Source organism: Eupeodes corollae, chromosome 1 (genome assembly GCF_945859685.1).
Source record: "Eupeodes corollae chromosome 1, idEupCoro1.1, whole genome shotgun sequence".
Taxonomy (NCBI): Eukaryota; Metazoa; Arthropoda; class Insecta; order Diptera; family Syrphidae; genus Eupeodes; species Eupeodes corollae.
In genome coordinates this window covers 119,467,502-119,488,580 of record NC_079147.1, presented here as the reverse complement: position 1 = coordinate 119,488,580, position 21,079 = coordinate 119,467,502, and the positions used below count along the sequence as shown (strand labels likewise).

General features: G+C 31.1%; 1 protein-coding gene and 1 long non-coding RNA gene across 2 annotated transcripts in view; one reads left to right on the top strand and one right to left on the bottom strand.

The window, feature by feature from the left end:
• The window catches only part of LOC129943090 (dihydrolipoyllysine-residue succinyltransferase component of 2-oxoglutarate dehydrogenase complex, mitochondrial), a 31,236-nt gene extending 26,601 nt beyond the window's left edge, over window positions 1–4,635 (bottom strand). The window contains exon 1 of the mRNA XM_056052351.1: window positions 4,441–4,635. Within this exon, the coding sequence (XP_055908326.1) occupies window positions 4,441–4,530 (90 nt within the window). The 5' untranslated portion in view covers window positions 4,531–4,635. The remainder of the gene's footprint in view (window positions 1–4,440) is intronic.
• Window positions 4,636–12,039: 7,404 nt separating this feature from the next.
• Window positions 12,040–14,115, top strand: LOC129939340 (uncharacterized). The gene is made up of 2 exons (XR_008780535.1): window positions 12,040–12,498; window positions 13,695–14,115. It is a non-coding gene; the product is annotated as an uncharacterized LOC129939340 (long non-coding RNA).
• The last annotated feature ends 6,964 nt before the right edge of the window (window positions 14,116–21,079 follow it).

Here is a 21,079-nt window from a genome sequence, read left to right as displayed (position 1 = left end):
TCACTTCGTAGAACTAAACGACAGGTTTCTCTTCTAGGGAACAATGCTTGCCGCCACCCATGTTTACCTTAGAATTAATAGTAATATTATTAAAATAATTTGAATTTACTTCCTAAAGTGAACTAATTGTTTTATAAAAGTAAAAAAATGTTAAAAACTAATATTTTTGATACTAGTTAAATATAAGGGTTTGTATTACAATGTGTTTCTATTTTAATGTCCACCAGAAGTACAGTTTTACCTGAGGAACGGTTGATCTCCAAACAATCGACAAGCAAAAAAAATCCATGTTGTTGTTTTAATTGGGTTTTACTCTTAACAACTGGCTCTGCGTATATTTTAATGTCCATTTCTGTATTTATGGTATACGTTTTTATCTGCTAACAGACCACCACTTAAATTGTTGCAAACGAAACATTCGGATTTTTCGTACCTGGCAATGCGTTTCCGAACGTCATTAGCGTTCGAAAACGAACATTTTGTTTCTACACCAAGAGAGGTAACAAATTGCAATTCGAAGGTCTTTTTAAAGGACACATAAGGAAAACTGTGTTAAGTTGTGTGAAATAGATAAAATATAAGGAAATAATAATTATTTTATATCAGCGAAAAATGTGCATACCAAACAAAAGCAATTTAAAATTATGGTGGAATTTGTATGACTTGAAGGAAAAAAATGTATCTTGGCAAAAGACAAATTTCAACACCAAAAACGAAATGACTATGAAAATAAAAGGCGTAAACTTTCTAAACTTGAATTAAAAACAGAGATGTGGCAATTGCAAGGCAATGAAGTGTAAAAAAAGACATTACGATAATTCTCAATGACTGAATTTTAATTTTTTCCTCCTCTTCTTTTTGATTTGTTTTGAATTTTTTGTTTGTATTTTTGCTTTGACAAATCTCATAAGAAATACTGCGAGAATCGGAAAATCTATTTGATAAATCGAAAAATTACTAGATGATTGTCTTATTCGATTCGAAAATTTTACAGAGTACGAAATCATAAACGAATCGAATATCAGATTCGAATCGGATTGCCTTTCGAAACGCATTACAGAGTAGGGCCTCAGGTCATGTTAGCATAAACGAAAATTATGCAGGTCTAAGAAAATGTATATACTTTAAAATTTTAAAAGAGTTGATCTAAAAATACATTAATAAACTGAAGCTTCAATACACGGAAACTCAAAAGACAATAATCAGATAGTACAAGCAGATATTTACATTAACGCCAAAAATAATTTATTTACCTTTATAGACAAATAATAGACTAATAAAATAGTTTTAGATAATGAATTTCAAAACACAAACGTACAAGATTTCTTAAGACAGGAAAATATAGAAGTACACTTTACTACAGCATTACAGAACAATCTTAGCTTACAACTAAAGAAAGAATATATCAGTGTGTAGAATGGAAAAATAAATCAGTAAATTCCTCAATTAAATTTGAACCAATAGATGTTTTAGAAGGCAGAGTAGATAAAGAAAAGGTCCCGGAAAAATGCAAAATATGGAAGATAGCGTTATTAGAAAACTAAATAAAGATTGAGAAGAGTATAATAAAACCAGAGAAGGTTTAGTGAAAAATAAAAAAAAAACTCAGGCACAAATAGGAGCTTAGATATAGAGAGCTAAAATTAAAGAATATACATCAAAGGATGCAAACAAAAATATAAAAATACCGAATGAATTTTCAGATCAACAACTAATGCAACTTTAACCATAGAAAAAATAGACTAAAACAGCAGATTCATAAAAAAAAATTCGGAATCGTTGAAATAGTAAAAACTTATGATATTATTTTCCATATCATAAACCCAGCAAAAATTCCAAAGATAATTTCAAGTTTAGAAGATTATTTTTTAAATATTTACATCATAAACGGAAAAGAAATTTTAATGCATGAATTAGAATCACTTAAATACAAAATGTATACTATAATTCAACATAGACACAAAAGAGGACTTATTAATATAGTAGGGGCAGGTATGTAATGGTTAACTGGCGCGATAGATGAAGATGACAGACGAAACATTGAAAAACACCTGAAAGTCAGCATAACAAACAAGTGTTTATTAATAATAGTTTTAACCAAACCTTTTTGACTTTAAAGCAAACAATTGAAAACAAAAATTTAAATATTATACCAGTTAAACAATATAAAAAGGGAAACTGTTAATATGAATAGCAAGCTTTTATACCTAGAATAGTTATTAAAAGTCGGAATTATAAAAAACAATGTCGAACACTTTTAAAATAATATTGCTTCAAGTAGAATAGGAACAGGTCTATATGAAAATGAAAAAATTGTTTTTGCAATTAAAATACCTAGTGAACTTATAGGGACAAGAAAATATTTAGTTACCTTTTTAACTCGAGACTTATCAAACTGAAACGCTTATAACTTTTGAACTAAAGGTAGCTTTGTCTTTTATACTTTTTTGAAAACCTAAAAGATCAAGCAAGTTTTTAAAAACAATAACTATTATTGTGTAATATATATTTTGTAATAGAACTATTTCAAAATTAGATTTAAAAAATTAAGTTTGATACAAATACGGTTTTAACTATTAATATTTTACAAAATAGGGCGGAAAATTTAAATTTTTGAATGCACAAATATTGAATGTTTATTCAGAATTGTAAAATATTAACATATAGTAAAAACAAAAATCATTTTTGGACAGGGTGATTGAAAAACAGACTATTTTTTCAAAATGCGGTATAGACAAGTTCAAATTCTGTTAGGTCATGACTTGACCATTCATTATATACAGTTTGGACCATTTCTTATGATTTGTTATTGCTAAAGAATGTTAAGAATATAAATTTATCAAGTACTTGTGATGAAGGAACCACACATTTAAATGGAAACTTATTATTAAATTTTCATAGCTGTGAATTAAAAATCCAAAATGGGACCTTTTTGAATAGAAAAAAATATATTTGAAGAAAGATTTATTATATATTATGAAATATTTATATTAATTTTTACAATTCAAGAATAACAAAGCTTAAATGACATTGTAATAAAACAAATAGAAAATTTTACCGGATTAAAGTTTAACCATAAAAATCATATCCTGTTTTAACATTTATATTGGAATTTTCATTGTATTTGGATGTTCCCATAAATATAATTCACAAAAGCGTCTACAAAAATTACGAAACAAAAAACTCAGGTGAATTTGCCAATTGATTGGACTCCTTGGAGTTACAAGAAACTGTGGAACTGTCAAATCATCAATAACATAAAATCAGAATATTTTATTAAAATAAATTGTTAGTCTGAAATTGCGAGCTAAATAAAGAACATCTTTTCGTAAACTATTTTATTATTATTATTTAATATATAAAACAAATTTTCAAATTTTAATGGAAATTAGAGATCTATTAAGGATATATTTTTTTAGGATAGATACAATGCATGGGGCTGTCAAAGGCTCGAAGACCAGCAATTGGGGTACAATATGCATTTTCAAAGTTTAATTCAGATAATAGTCTAGATTGAGTATAAGTAATAGTTTATGAACTTTTTTAATGTTTTCGATTGTAGTTGTTACCATAGGTTACTTAATTTTTTATTGAAAAGTAATGAACATATATAATTAACTTTACAGCATTCTGATATAAGACGTTTTATTGATAGGATTTGATTGGAATTGCAGAGATGACAGATTGAAGGGTTTTCCTTTTTAAAAAGATAACAATGAGTTAATTGTGTGTCTGAGGCGTAAGCGGAGAAAGCATTTGTTCATGATGGTTGTCGTTTCTGTAGGATATGTGGCTGGCTCACGCTTTGGGTTGATGAACGAATAGTGGTGAACGTAGTAGAAAGATTGAAATAGTTTTTTTAATGAAACCTTTCTCGTTCGTATTTTAATCGCGCACTTTTGTAAGAATTAGCAAAACTTTTGAAGTGTGGAAGGAGTTTGCTCTAATATGACTAAACCTTCCTGACACTGTTTGAAACTAGGTGTGGAACACACTGTCTATATACTTCAAAAATTACAAAAAAGTAGGGTTAAATCCAAAGGAGGTAAAAGAAAATCGCACAAAATTGCATGCGAAAGTTTATTCTCCAGGAAAGAAAAGTTGAGCGATCTCAAGTACGGTTTCCATTAAATTTCTTGGTCATTCAATAGTTCCCCATCACTTTGGATGGGTAGACACTGATTAAAATGAGTTTGTCGTTTGAGTAACAGCGAACAACTCTTAAATATCTAATACACCCAGTTTATTCTGAATGAAAACTTTGAGTACAAACAGCTTAATTTAACTCTTTATTTTTTGTAGTTAATATAAAAACAAAAATTGAATGCGTTTATGCATACATGAAATAAATGCAAAAATGACGGTTCAGAATTTAAGGCTTTTTTATACATTACATAATAACCACTTCAAAGAAAGCACAATTATTAAACATCAACTTACTCTAGCATTGCTGTTCAATATGCTTCTAAATCCCCTTTTAAATACATCACGCCTAGTTGAACGCGAAATTACAGAAATTATGCCATACATAGTTACGACGAACGCAAACGAATAAATTTAATAGTTTTCTTTGCTTTACCCAGCCACAGTACCAGAACACCACAATTAATTAAATTCGCGGAAATATGGTCAACTTTACCAAAAATACTCCAAAACCAAGATGGGAATCTCAGACTGACATTTCGGTTTGCCTGCAAGCTATCTGCTGACTAAATGTGAGAAAGTGTGCATAAAATTATACAAAAAGCAAACACATTCTCACATTTAGTGTTCCGGTCCTTCAAAATGCTTCATTTTAGTCCTCAGGCACATCTAAATGCTTCATTTTGGCCTTCGTTCAAAAACGAAACAATCCGAACCAACAGAATCTGAAGTGCTGACATGGTCTTAAATTGGAAAATTTGTATAGCTTTTTAATTTCAATCCAAAAAACATTTGTAAATGTATATTAAATAAAATAAGATTGATTAAATACATATTCAATGATTTACTAGTGTTTTTTTTTTTGTTTATTTAAATTTTTTGCGAACGCAATATGCTCTGCAACTGGTGAAGTATAATTGAAAATGGACAAAAGTGTAGCTCAATACTCAATACAACAAAACAGAACATTTTTTCAGCTGTACTTTGCTTAGAGCAGCAGGGGGAAACAATAGATGGGTGCCACCGTATGTTTTTGTTCAGACAATGCTACGAGAAGAATATTTGTAAATTCCGTTGACAACTTAAGCTAGTTCAGATTCCTCAATTAGATTATTATTTTCATCATTTAAGCAGTTCGGCAATTGCAAGACAAAATTTTAGTTTGTTTGTTGCAGAAATATTCCTGAAAATTTATTTTTGAGGGACTATGTTAGAGTTAGAATTTTGTTTGTAGTTAAATTTTGGAATAATGAACATACCTTAAATATTATTGGCTTTCTTAAAAATATTTTTCTAAGCTAACCTCTGCTTAATATCTGAAAACTATTGTTTATGTATATTTTCTTCTATGTTCTGCATTTATAAAAAGTAATCTAAGTTAATTTCATTATTAGCAGCATACATATATTTTAAACAATAATAAGTAATCTTGAACTTTGGTAACTAAACATCTTTAAGGAATGAATGAAAATTGTATTTTGCGTTAAACTGTGGGAATTCACTAAAAGAAAGTTCTGTACGTCAACAATTAACATTCATGTCGATTATATGATCTATTGAATGAGTTGTGCATGAATTCAGAACGATTTTTTGACAATTTCATTTTGTGATAAACGTCAAAATTTGCATTCTATTTGCTCTACATTTATTCAACAAGTTCGCTATAATCGTTTTGATTTTTTTTTAAATATTGGTGTTCCTTTGAAGCATAATTGTTTTTATAGCAAATACATGTATGCTTTCATGAGGATGAGGTATTTTTCGATAATAACTCTTTTTCTAAATCTAAAATTTATTAATTAAATAATTAAAAACAAACTATAAATATACTAGGATTAATTAAATTGATACAGATTTTAATTACTTGCAAAAAAATATTTGAATTCAATATACTGCTCTTTGATACAATAATAACAAGTTAATTATGAAATTTAAAAAATTTCGTAGTGATTACTGAAAATAATTGAATAAATTATATTAAACTGATTATGAACATTGGTTCGCTTTCAACAAATTATTGCAAAATTAAACCTAGAAACTGACTTTTTCATCGACAAAAGTAAAAAGAAAAATCAGAAAAAAACACTTATTGACCTCCCCATTTTGTTTTTGCTTTGCAAAGTGCCGCTAGCCCACGGCATAGTTTTTTTATGTTTGTTTTCACATCTATTCATGGAATAATGGTCAAAATTACAAATGCAACAATGTAAACAAAGGGGTTTTGGAGAATGAAACCAACGAAAGATTCCGATCTTGAAAGTAGTGATTGATGTAATATGCTGGTTCTATCGTTATATTGCTATCAAACTAAAATAACCACATCTTGGTGCACAGCGTCTGAGTGACAAGTCACCATACAGTTTTGAATAAGGTGTGTTTAAGAATAAGTTTTACAAATGAAATTTCTTGTATCCTCCAAGGTTAAATTTATGAAACTTAATCCAGTGATTGATGATTATGGCATTGTAAGATTGAATGGCAGATTTAACAATGCTCTATTGACTGTTTCTAAACGATTTACCATAATTTTGTCGAAGAAAAGTAAAGTTACGACTCTGCTTATTGATCATGCACATCATACCACAGTGCATGGTAGCAAGCAAACCCGCACCTCAGTGCATAGCTGTCAGACTAAACTTTTCCGGACCCTATACGATTTGTACAAAAAAATTAAAAGATCGTTTTAGTTACGAGTGATGGTTAGCTCTTTTTGTCTGTCTGATCTAGACTAGAGCTATTTATCTAGAACTTGTGAGTGAGATGACAATCGAGACATTACCTTTAGAGTTTCGACGGCTTATAAAAACAGTTGAAACAGGTGCACGATCCCTATCTTGCCATAGTGTATCTTCCAACTCTATTCCAACAGGCTCTCCAAAATTTGGAGGCATATGGGATGCATGAGTCAAGAGCATGAAGCAATATCTCCAGCGGATAACAAGGAGGCATCGTTAATCTTGGAGGAGTCTTACACAGTCATAAAGCTATTGAGAGCTATGCTTAATTCAAGGCCGATTTCGGCTCTCTCAGATTATCTTGGAGTCTTCTGCCTTGACTTTTAGGTACATTTTGGTGAGCCTCCTTATCAGAGAAAAAAAAACTAAACGAGAGAACCAACTTCGACGGTTGCTCTCTTTTTGGCTACAAACTGCGATTTGCACATAAACTTGCATATGTATTAACTCCATATAAAAAAAATGTGGGGAACGAATACTTATGCAGGAAGATGTGCATACTCCCCACAATAAAAAAAAATGGCGTCCACCTTCGAAAAATGGCGGATGCCATGCTGTTCAGACGTGTTCAAAGAAAAGAAAATTCAAAATTGTGGATGAAAAATTTTTTGGTATTCTCATTGTGTTACTTTGGGAGTAATATCATTCGAATATGAAGTGAAATTAATTACTCTTGCCAGGTGCCAGAACAATGAAATATTAGAGAAATATTAGTTAGTTATTTGAAGCCAGTTTTAATTATTAAGTAAGTTAAATAAACGGTGCAATGAGAATTAGGACCTAGAAACATAAAACTCTGAAAGCACTACAACTATTATTTTTTTTATTATTAGCTGCGTTTATGCGTTTAATTTTCGCTCAGACCGTTGAAAAATGCAAAAAAAACTCAGATTTAGTTCAATTTTCAGAGTTCATCGACTTAATTTTTTTCGATGTTAAATAATTCAATGCAGTATATTGTAGATAAAACAGCAGTTAAGTTATTAGTTAAGGTATTACTATTGAAATAAACATAACATTCATTTATAATAAACATGTACTTGTGCATAACAAATAAAGTCTAGTCTAAAAAACCTTAACCTTGTTATACACTCTTTCTGAACATATCTTTTCTTGTTTTGGTTGTTAATGCCATCTATCTGTAACTCAAAGAAAGAGAAAAGAAAAACAAATTCACCACAATCTTCCGTTTTAACGTTTACCGTAATTCATTGACAAACGAAAATTGTTTGCTAGAATTAATTTGTGAAAACCAGAGAGAGAAAGAAATATCAAATATCACGATTCTCTCTGCTCTTCGAGGTGAAAACATGTATACACCGATACGAATTCAACACACTATAAAAAATGTGAGTAAGAGGTTCCAAAGGGACGGAGACGAGGAAATTTGGCTCTCTCATTTAGTTTTTTCTCTCTGCTCCTTATTACTGCCATTTTAAAACCAGATTTGATCGACATCAAGATAGACTGTCAAATTGGAAAAAACTGCAACAGATGTGCGTTTATACTCAGAGTAGTGCGTTTTTTAAATTCCTACAAGCTTCGATTTGCACACCAACTTGCATATGTACTAACGCCATATAAAAATGTGGGGAACAAACACTTATGCAAGAAGATGCGCATACTCCCCACACATGGAAAATGGTTTATAGGTGTTCAAAAAAAATTAGAAATTGTGGATAAACGATATTTTGGTCTTCATAGTGTTCGTTTCGGAGTAATATCATTCGAATATGAAGTGAAATTAATTACTTTTGTTAGGTGCCAGAACTATGAAGATTTAGAAACAATTCTAAATTACGTATTTAGACAAATATTAGTTAGTTATTTAAAGCCATTATTCATTAAGTAAGTAAAATAAATTAGGTGGTGCAACAGTCCAATGAGAATTAGAACCTAGAAACATAAAACTCTGAAAGCACTACAACTATTATTTATTAAATTGTAATCATTGTATTATATCTATCAGCAAAAAACATAACTGTTCTAAGAGCGAAGCCTGGCATAGGCTTAAATGCCATCGTACATAAAAGGCATGTTGGTGTCTACAATTTGGTCGGCCATCTTTCTAGGGAAATTGTTATGGGAAAATTTAAGCTGCAGCAATCGAGATCCAATGGGAATGCTTAACGAAGGACTAAAACCGTTATTCGCAACTGGATTAAGGATTAAAAGGATTTAATTCGATCGAATTGACTTTTACAATGCGAGATTTTTGTGGTGCGAGATTTTGTTATAGCGAGAATTTTATGCCGAAGCGAGATTTTTTTTTAAACTGAAAAATTTTGGTTTTCGGGATTTTAAAAATGCAAGATATTGTTTTGCGTGAAGTTTTTAAAAATGCGAGATTTCGTTGTAAGAGATTTTAGTTTACGATCAATCGTACCGCTCCCATGTAAACATGGATCATGAAAATAAAACAACGCAGGAACATTGTAAACATTTTTATATACTCATCTCTTTTTAACATTCCTATTTTATACTCGTTGCTTATTTTCTTTTCAGTACTCACGACATTTTTAAATCGCTCAAAATAAGTGATTTAAGTAGAGAAAACAAGAGGTGTTCAAAGAAAATTCAAAATTGTGGATGAACAATTTTTTGGTACTCTCATTGTGTTCGTTTGGGAGTAATATCATTCGAATATGAAATGAAGTTAATTACTCTTGTTAGGTGCCAGAAGAATGAAGATTTAGAAACAAGTCTAAAGGACGCATTAAGAGATATATTAGTTAGTTATTTGAAGCCAGTTTTAATCATTAAGTATAAGTAAAATAAATTAGGTGGTGCAACAGTTCAATGAGAATTAGGACCTAAAAACATAAAACTCTAAAAGAACTACAATTTTTTTTTATTATTATCTGCGTTAATACGTTAATGCGTTCCGTGTCTTAAACTCCAAAGAATTGAAGAGAACAGAGACATACGCATGACAGCGCAAATAGATCCAGAGGAAGCCATCTTTGACGATGACTTTTACATAATTAAAGATCCGAAGGAAAAAGTGGAGGCGGTGGGAGCTGCTTTCCAGCAAGTGTATAAGGTGAATGTCAGCATTCGCCCAACCACGACCTAGAAAACAGAGCCCTACTTAATCACTTTTACCTTCGAAATGATATGACACAATGGCGATCTGAGAACCGCGGTTTCATGCGTTTCAAAGACGACTCCTTGGCAAATGCCATAATCGCCAAGCAAACGGGACAAAGTCCCTTGTTAGTGACGAAGGTTGAGCTTCAGCTCAACCGTATAGTTATAGGGTCTTTACTTAAAACTGAGCAGGCTTGGCATAAGCAAGCCATTGTTGTATATACTTTATGATATGCTTAACGGTAGAAAGTTTGTTGTCAAAAGTGGCAATGTAACTTCAACCACAACATTCTCAATTAAAAATGGTCTTCAAAAGGGAGCATTGAATTCGCGGATTCTCTTCAGCATTTACACCAGCGATCTGATATGTAGTCTTACAAAAGCAATTGCGTACGCCGACGATCTAATTGCGTACAGAACTGTTTTTTAGCAGTCGGCTTGACCCCAGAGTGAAGGTAATTTGCTACATGGCCCTCATACGGCAAATGATCGTTTATGGTTGTCCTGTGTGGTTCAGCGTCTTCCCAGCTGGAAAAGTTTAACAGTGTTTAAGACGCTGTGTAGTTGAGCATTACTATTCCAACGAGGTCCTGTAAAAGTTACAACGGGGCTCGAATCAACAGAATTGACAATTTCGTGATAAGACTCGTTCGAGGTCACATTGCAAGAGCTATGTCTTCGACCAACAATTTAATTTTCGGGGCGTTCTATCTGAACGACGAGTATTTTGAAAGTGCACGCTTGAGCGGCTTCATTCCACCAGAAGCATTCCTCTTTTTAGACAAATGCGGTCTGATACAGGATAGATTGGCAGTTCCGTTAATCTACCACGTCAGACGAAGAACCGTGGACAGGCGACTCCTGTACAATCGGGACGTCATGACACAAGGCCGGGGAGAGCTCCTTCAGTTCAGTCAATCGGCACTTGATATTGGGTAGTCGGGATGGGGTTTTAAGCCTTTCCCGGCTTACATACTTGTTTTATAGTTTTAAGGTTTAGTTTTAGGTAGAATAGGCATGGTGGCACAAAAAAATAAAAAACCAAATAAAATTAAAAAATGGTGAAACAAAAAAACATTTAATATAAAAAACAATAAAATATAAAAACAAAAAGCGATAGATTTGCTGCTGTGGTTGTTCTAGTTTAATGTAGTTTATAGTAGTTTAAGCTAGTTTTAAGTTTTATATTAGGGACCTTAGTTTAAATAGTTTTTAAGTAAATAATAAATTAATGCAAAATTAAATTAATTTGAATTGAAGTTAAAATAGATCTTAGGGCCGAAAGGCATTAGTAGTTAGTGTTATAGTTTAACTTAGAGTGTACGTATGGGACCATTAAGTTAGTTGTAAGTTATGGATAATCATGCTTGTTTTATGAATTTTTATCTAGCTTTAAGATAGATTTAATAATGAACTAATAAAAATGAATTTAAAAAAAAGTGCGTTGGACTGTCATGCAAAGGGTCTTTGGTTCAATCCCTGCCTGTGCCACCTAACTTTTCTCACTGGTACTGCCTCTTGCGAGGAATTGACAAATTATCCAGGAGTAATTCTTGTCATGAAAAAGTGCTTTTTCAAATTGACCGCTCGGATTCGGCATATAAACTGAAGGTCCCTTCCATCTCTGACAATATTACTCGCACACAGAAATTGTTATGAGTTGTAAGTCACTAGGCCCGGGTTCGGAGCGAATTTCCATTAGCACAGCTTGAATTTCCTTCTGAATTTTTTTACAGTTAGGTAGGGGTCTCAATAGAACATGTTTTAAATATTCATGTAAGTCTTCATGTGTTGCGCCATATAATTTATTTTTATTTAAAAAAAAAGATGAACATTTTGGTTTACCCAAAATATGTCACCAACCAATAACGCTACATAGTTTAATTGAATTTTAAATTGTAACCTGATGCCAAACAAGTATATTTTTGGAAAAAAAATCCAGTTAAAGGTATTTTTATAAATCAAAAAAACTGAAAAAAAATATTTGTCTATTTTTTTTTGATTTTATCTATAAAATAATTTTATTTTATTTTTTTGACATCTGGTAAAACTAAAAAAATCTACTGTTTTTTTTATAGAAAATAAAAACCTAAAAAAAATGTTTAAAAGTTCGGAAAAATTGACTTCGATTATATTAATAATATAAATAATTCAACTGTCAGCTTTTTTGCCAAAACACGAAAACCTACAAACATTTTTAGCAAGACAAATCGGCAGACGGGATGGAAAGTTATCAGTGTGGATCGCATCTCAGCCTATTATTTTATAATAATGTGTTGCGCCAACCTTGAACAAGACATAATTATATTTATTTGTTTTATTTAATTGAAATTGACAAATGTATCTATGAAAGTTAACCTTCCTGCGGAAAAATATTTACCTTCCTATATTTCAAGGCAGTACCCTACATCTCCCTATGAAAAATGTTTGAACACAAATATTGTGAAAGGTATAACTTCTTTGTTGATTCATGTCACAATATTTCTACTTTAAAAACCAGTTTAATAGATGAAGGTTAGCAGTAGGTAAGGTAAGTAGGTTCATTAGATTTCAATTGGACAATTGTGAAATTTGGTTTGGTCTTTGAAAAACAAAAATAGTATTTATTTAGGTACATAATATTATATTCAGAAAAATTAAATTAGGCAGATATATACATACAGTTTTGAGTTTTTTCTTGAGTACATTACAATGAAAAAAAAAAACAATTCCTTTAAAATTTAACCTCGATCGGGTTAAATTTTATATGAAACTAAATGATCAAGACCAAGCTTCGTTATGAAAAACTGCTGCTTACGAAAAATGTTGCTTGTTTTAAATTTTTTTGTTCACCATTTAGTTTTAACATAAGTTTCAAATTAAATGCTGTTGTGCTTGAATTCTGAAAAAGGGTACTTTTGAAGCTTTCTTCTACAAAACATTGCACAGTAGTTTTTACATAATTTACGAATTCTCTTGTTGGATTTGTCAAGCCTCCATTAATCTTATTTTCGAATTGATGAAATTTTACTAAATGTCCCCTTCATTTCATTTTATTGAGTCTTTCTTTTCAATCACAATGTTTAATACTTTCTTTTATCTTACATTTATTGTCCCTTTCATGTTGTATATATTCAGCTCTTGCTCATGGAGCTATTTCACATTTTATTTTTGACGTATTTGTCATATAAACTTAACCTAATCTTAAAAATACCTTATTCTAAGGAGATACACTATACAATACATGTATCTCTAGGAACATCAAGCTGAAATTAATCGAAATGTTTAGTGTCAAAATTGAAAGTTCATTCTTACATTTTGTATTTACATGTTTTGAATTTTATTTAAAAATAATGACTTTTATAAATCCTTGTCAGCTTATTCAAAGATTTGTTTCACAAATAATGCTTTTGCATAGAAATGAATTTCTTTACCTTCTTATATTATTTGTTTAACATTTATGAGTGATAGTTTGTTTTGTACTTCATTGTTGTTTTGTTTTACTTTAATATACTTATAAGTAGGAATAACAAGCTGAAGTTAATCAAGCTGTTTTGTGTCTAAATTAAAATTATTTCATAAATTTTGTTTGCACTAATATTTACATTATTATGTACATTATTTTTATTGTTTTCATAATAACAACTATTTCTAATTTCATGTTTTTGATTTTGCTGTTTGTTTTTCTATTTCTTTTTGTTATTTGTTTATTTTGATTTTGACAGTTTATTTTCTTAATATTTTCAGAATAGATCTTTTATTTACCGCGCCACATCCTGATAACCACCCGGACTAGCACCAACCTTATCATTCACTTTAAAGTGTAAGATGTGAAGATGTCCCTCCAGTAACTGGCTAGTAAGGATGCGGCGCGATCAATATATAACAATATTGACTCTAGTTACCCACGGTTCTGCCCTTGGACAGTTCTTCTGTAGATTGATGGTAGAGCGCATTCCAAACCATTAGCATTGTTTTGAAAAATGATTCTTATTGGGGACAGGTACTCCGATATGTCCCAAGAAATATCTTTTTGTTGTTTTCTTTTATTAAATTTTTTTCGGACCAGCTCATTCTTTTTATGAATTTTTTCATGAGCGTAAATGCATAGGACATCAGAGGGGTTACTTTAGATTCATTATAAACATATTAATTTGAACATTTTCTAGTTCTTGTTTTGTTATTTTTATTTATACAGTATCTTAGTATTTTTCTTTCTAGCATTTCTAGCTCTTTTGCTACGGTTGGTGAAATTGAAAACCAGCAGGGGAATGCGTAAATCATGGTGGGTCTTATAAGCTTCTTATAAAACAGTAACTTTGTGTTTCTTTTTAGACTTTGATGTCTTAAATATGGTTTTAACATGTTAGAAACCTTAATTGCTTTTTCTTTCATTTTCCTTGCGTGAGAATTAAATTTAAGCAAATTCGAAAACTGAACACCCAAATAGTTTATTTTGTTTTTAAATGGGACTTCTACATTATCAACTGAAGGGCGTAGATATTTGCTCTCTGCATATTGCTTCTGATTTTGAAATGTTTATCCTGATCCTCAATTTACTATAATATTTTACAATTAGTTCAGTATGTTTTGATATTTTACGAACAGCGTCATGTGGATAGTTCGCATGAGCCAAGATTATAGTATCGTCTGCAAAAAGGAAACCTTTAGTGGGTGATGAATTAGGGTAAGTATTTATGTGTGGGAAGTAATACATAAGAATATTATAGAGCCTTGTTGACCAATTCCGATTTTATGTTTTGAATCATGATATAGAAGAATCTATTCGAAAGGAAGCTTAGTAAAATTTTGTATATTTCAACCGGGAAATCTAATTCTAGCAACTTAAAGAACAGGCCTTCCAGCCAGACGCTGTCGAAAGCCTTTTCAACATCAAGGCAGCATGCTATTGTACTCTTTTTCTTTCTTAAATTGTTAGCGATATCATTATGAACTTTTATCAATGCATGGGCTGTAGAATGCTGTTTTTTAAAACCGAACTGGTATTCCGATATGAATTCAATAGTGTCATCTATATGATTATCTATTTTATTTTCCCATCTAATGGAAAATACCCATTATTGAGACAATTATTAAAAATAATAGTTAAGAATTCAATAGCCAGTTTCGAAATTTTTTTCAGTAAAAAGTTTGAAACATCGTCTGGACCAGCCGATTTTTTGGAGTTCAAGTTTTTAATAATTAAAGCAACCTCGTCAACAGATGAAAACATTAGCGGAGCTATTGGATTGAGAGCAGAATTATTTCGATCGAATAAAAATATTTTGTCTGGCAAGGCATTTTTAGCATCTTTTATTTTATTTTTAACTGTTTTAATGAGTTCCTCGTTTATATTCGAATTAGAATTATAGATTTCTTTATAATGATCCCTAAATACTTCAATCTTTTCCTCCTCCTCGACTAAAGAAATGCCATCCACAACTATTTTTGGACAATTGAATTTCCGAGTTTTGCCGATAAGTCTATTTATATCCTGTGGACCGGGTTTAATATTAGAAAGCCTTTTATTTAATTGATCATTAATCCAAATGGCCACTTTTTCCTTAATAATTTGTCTAAGAAGTGATATTCTGTTTGACAATTCTCTATATTCATCATTGGTTCTATTGTAATTGTTATGGTAAATTTAGTTTAACTTTTTTTGCCATTTGTGTTTATGTGAAAAGAGAATTTGAATGTTTTCAGGTAATGCAGCATACTTTTTTAAAAGATGGTGTTACTTTGTTTTAATTGGATTCTACCGCCGATAGAAGAGAAAGGTTCAAGTACCTAATACTTGTGTCGATTTCCGAATTTAACATGTTGAATGTGTGCGTTATTTGAATCCTATTTAATTCCTTGTCTAGTGAGTTCCTAAATTGATTCCAGTCCGTTTTAACAAAATATCTGGTTAAGGGAGGTTGACTTAATGGAATTTCCGCGTCAGCTAGTTTGATGTTGAACAGTAAAGGTAAGTGGTCAGAAAACGAAGGTAAAGCTTTGATGCTACAATTAGGGTTTATCTCATCAATTAGGCTCTTTGTAATTAAAAACTGATCCAGATATGAAGATGTTCTTGGGTAAGTGGGACAGCTAGATACCACATTTACAAGACTGCAACCAGGAGCAGTAAGCCATTTCTCTAAACCAATACCATTTACGTTTGTGACACTATCTCCCCATAGAGGATTTCTTCCATTAAGATCCTATCCCAAAACGCAGCCGTCATAAGCTTCAGCTAAATAATTTATTGTATTCAGTTCACATGTCAAAAACGAAGATGACATACCAGAAGGAATATAAACCGATCCTAATAAAATGCTCTTTCGTGTACCGTTGCATATGTATTCCATCGATATCAGTTTACATAAGATATTTATGTCTTTATTTTCTACTCTCTTATAAAGGATATTGTTTTTGATAGCTATTGCTACTCCTTGTTCATTGTCATTTCTAATCAAAGTATAAGAGTCATTGTGGAGTTTATGTCTATTATTTAGATGGGTTTCCTGTAAGAAAGCTACTGCTACATTGTTATTCAAAAGAATTGAAAGACACTCAATTCTTCTACTGCGTTCAATTAAGGACTCAACGTTATGACTAAGAATTTGCATGGCCATTATTTAAAGCTTGAGATTAGAACTTCATTTAGAAGTCCTAGGTAGGCTTATCTTTTTTCTTCGATTGAGCCAACGTTTTTTATATTTTCCATAAAGTTTTTAATTTTCATTATAAGAACTGAAACATTTGTTCCAAATAACTCTTTTAAGAGTTCGAAAAACTCATTGATTACATTTTGACCACCCACGATTGGACGATTTGATGTTTGGGAATGAGCAACCGGGGGGTTGGATTTAAAAGGGTCAGATTAACTCTTTTAAGTTCTTTAGGAGTAAATGAGTGGGCTTCAACCTCTTTAGAATCTCTTAGAATGTCCATTAGTTTGGAGTACGCTCCAACATCACTCACAAAAAGTTTACTCTTAGAACGATTAATATTAACTACTTTTTTACAAAATTACAGGAGGGCAAAACTTATTTATGTTCTTAGGAACATTGACTGATTTTACACTGTTTTCATTTACATTTTTTGTTTTTAAACTTTGACTGCTATTTCACTTACTAACATTACTTAAAATAGTTAACTTATCAAGAATTTCAAATCTGTTTTCACCGTACGTCTGGTTTGAAGAGTATCTGCTGGCAGGTTCTGATAGATTCCATACTAGATCGTCTTGTCTGGATGTTCTTTTGCGGGGACCTTTTTCCATCCTTCCATTTCAACATCAACGACAGAGTTGGGCATACATCCTAGCTCCATTAGATTTTCTGCTGCCTCCATTCTTCGCGGCGTAGTTTGAAGCATATGTGCACTGCTGCTTGGGTTAGGCTGGTGTATGTGTAGACATCTTGGTTGTATTGCAAGCTAAACCGGAAATCAGCCTGATAAACTTTTGCATAGGGTGCGTGTAATTTCTCCTCTAATTTATTAAATTTCCCCAAAAAACTCAGTAAGTGTGTCTATGTATGCGTGAAAACACGTCAATTTTTCTCGTTGAATTCGTCCCCATTACAAATACAACAATGTAAACAAATGGGTTTTGGAGGATTTATATCTTTACTCAAAAACACTCTAGTAAGTATTTTAATATTAAACATTTTAAACATTTTCATCTGCAGTGGTCTTACATGATGGTTGGATAATGGGAAGCATACTTAGCAAGCGCTGCCTACTTAGCATTAAAAAACAATAAGTTATAAACTAAGGCAAACAAAAAAAAATTAAAAATGTAAATAAAATATACTAACAGCATTGAATTTTGAAAATGAAAACTTTACTAAATAACATACAATTTTGGAAAAAAATAGTTTGGAACTAGCTTATTAATTTGTTTTTGGGATATTTAAAGTTTAAACATCTATTTTTCAAAAACTATATTATGACTATATATGCACATACATATGTATGTATGTATTATACGTTACCGATATATTTTAATATTTGTTTGTCTGGCTTAATTCCTCTTTTTTAAAATTACTTCTCCCTTCTTGATGGGGGACAAGATCATTCCCTATTCTTTTGGTGCACATTATACTAATTAAATTATGGAAAAGATTATCAATTGTTTGTTCTTTATTGAATAAAGCCAAACATTTTCATTTTACCAAATTTGTATTTATTATATTTGAGGTACAATGTGAGCTTTGCTGTCATCGAGCCTTAAACTAATTAAAGCCTTTTCTTCCATAATAAAAGGCTGTGTTTTTCACTCATATTTAACACACTATTAAACGAAGTATCCAAATTACTATTGCTCTCGACAACAAAATGCCGGGGTTGTGTAAACAACGAGTGTTCAAAACCTCAAGTTTTAAAATAATTTGTTTTAATGTTTTTGTTCTTTTAAATATTGAAGAAACTCTGACGAAAGCACTTGACTACATTGCTGAGATGATAAACCAGTTGCTGTTGAAAAGTGTATGCGCTTATACTCAGAGTGATGGATATTTTTCACAATTCCATTTACGGCATCAATTTGCTTGCTAAAGCCTTCGTTGTTTTCATCTTTTGTAGTTCTAAAGGATTGTTGAATGATGGGAAGCATATTTCGCAAGTGCTGCGCAATATCCCTGAAAATAATTAAAAAATGTTAGTTGTATTGGAAACAAAAATCGGTACAATACTTGTTAGAAACTTTTTTTATTGTGTAAAAACATACAAATATCAATTATTTACTAGTATTTACAATAAAATGTTGAAACCTGCTAAGCATTAAAATTCCAGGCAACAAATATAACTTTCAGTCACCGACTATCACTCGAGCCGGTAACAGTTTTTCTTGCTAAGTTATCGTTTTAATTTCGTTGATGCACTCCCGCTATTTCTATAGCTTTCTCTAACTCCAACGTTTTTTTTTGTGAATTGTGCAAAACAATATAATAAAATAAAAGAAGAATGACCCAAGCCCCACGTGGTGCATTAGTGGGTAATTAATTCAGCATTCTCTCTGATGAGATGCTGTTTGAGCCCAGAAACAAAAGACGAAACGACCCAATCCAATAAATAATATAAATAGTTTAAATAACCACTCTAAATTCATTGTTATATCACTATCGGACCCGAATAAACCCTTTAAAACTTTAGTGTCTTCCTCCTCAAAAAAACAATCGACAGTAAGTAGTTAACATGAAAGTTTTAACCAATTACGAGATAGTTATCTTCTTCCTTGTTAAATCTGATAAATTTGCAAACCTTTGGGACATTTCCGTGAAATTACACGAACAGCTCAATACGTGCAAGGGTACTGCCTTTGTACCGTGTCTAAACAACGTCCTATAAAAAGAAATCGTCGAAGAACTGAGTTCACAATGCGGTATAGCAGTATATAAATTTACCAGAACAGTGGATGATGTAAAATTTCCCACTGGCCGAGTTTTATTTACATTCAATCCCTTCAATAAAATTTACCTATCATCTCAAAATTCATCCAAGAAAAAGAGGTTCTTAAAAACAGGACTCAACTTTTCATTACCGCAGCAAGAATTTCGACTCACGGTTTTTTTTATCCGATAGATATGTGCAAATAAATAATAACCATAGCAATTTTAGATCGAGAAAACATTTATTTCTATTTTTAATTAATTTTTAAAGTTCACTTTTTTACTACAAAACACTAAAAAATGGTTGATTTTGACATTTCTTCCCTGTTTTTTGTTCAGTGTTGCCATACTTGTTTTTTTCTTGGTAATTTCTTTTATTTTAGTGCTCAAATGAAAAAGTACTTTGCATATACCCAAACTCGCACCCACCCCAAAGCCTATAGTTACCCCAAGCAGGGGGGTTGCATATGCCTTTAATGATTCATTTACACTATTTACATCTATATTTGTTAGCGCATTATTTGAAAAATTAACCTTACAAGTGTCAATACCTAAATTAGAAAGGTATAAGCCTAATATATCAGGTATCATGATGAATTTGGACAGAATGGAAGTGTTTCTTGTGTGGAGATATCATTATGATAACATTAATTGCTTCTATGGAACTCTTCGATTCATATAGTCCAGAACATTTTACTTTTTTCGGTTTTAATCATTTCTGGTATTTTCTTGTAAAAGATTCAAACATAATTATTAGTGCATTATATGCCGAGTTTGCACCTTGTTTCAAGAGTTTCTTACTTACAACATTAACATGACCATGCTTATACATTAGTTTGATATCGGCGGAAATTTAAATTAGCATGTCTCGAAATTTAGCAACAAAAAAATCTCAAAATTGATAACTTATTAGAACATATAGCCCATTAGAACCTAGTACAATATGAGAACATACCAAGGAATTTGGTAGATAGTTGCAAGTATTGACGCAATCAAAATTATTAACGAATAGCTTATCAAGAAAAAAATCGGAATTATATCAAACTAAATTTTTGGTATAAAAAAGATAAAATATAGTTTTTTTTTAAATTTAAGAGTCATATTATCAAAAATAAAGACAATTATCAGGAACACCCTATTGAATTGAAAAACAAATATATTAAAAAATATATTATATTAACAACCTACCGCAAAAAATACTCTTGCTGTATTTTTTTTTGTTATTGTTTCTTTTCTACTTTTTCTATTTGTTGCTAAAGCATAACCGTAAAATTCTCCTCAAGTATAATATGCATACACACATATAATGTCAAAACCTTGTTGATGCTATTGTCTCCCTCGATCTCCTACTACATTTGCATATGTTCTTCTCTATTTTCTATTCTTTAATTATTGTTGAATTTTCCCTAATTCCCAACTCTTCCCAACTATTGAGGGATATAAAAAAAGGGACCAAATTCAATCATCTCCACGCCTCCCAGATGTTGCTTCAATAGTTCCTGTTCATGAGAGTACTATAATAAATATACATATATACAATGGTTTAACGATGACGCCATTATTAAACAGATTAAAAAAAATATGTAACAAAAAGTGAGTTATTGATGGGTGTGAAGAGAATACCGTCGTAATTTTTATTATTCTCAGTGTTAGTTAAATTAGTTATTTAAAGTTAATTTAAAAAGTCTATAGTAATTCTTCGAACATTTGTAATTTGCACTGACAGCCAGGTGCCAGGTGCCGTGACCCCAT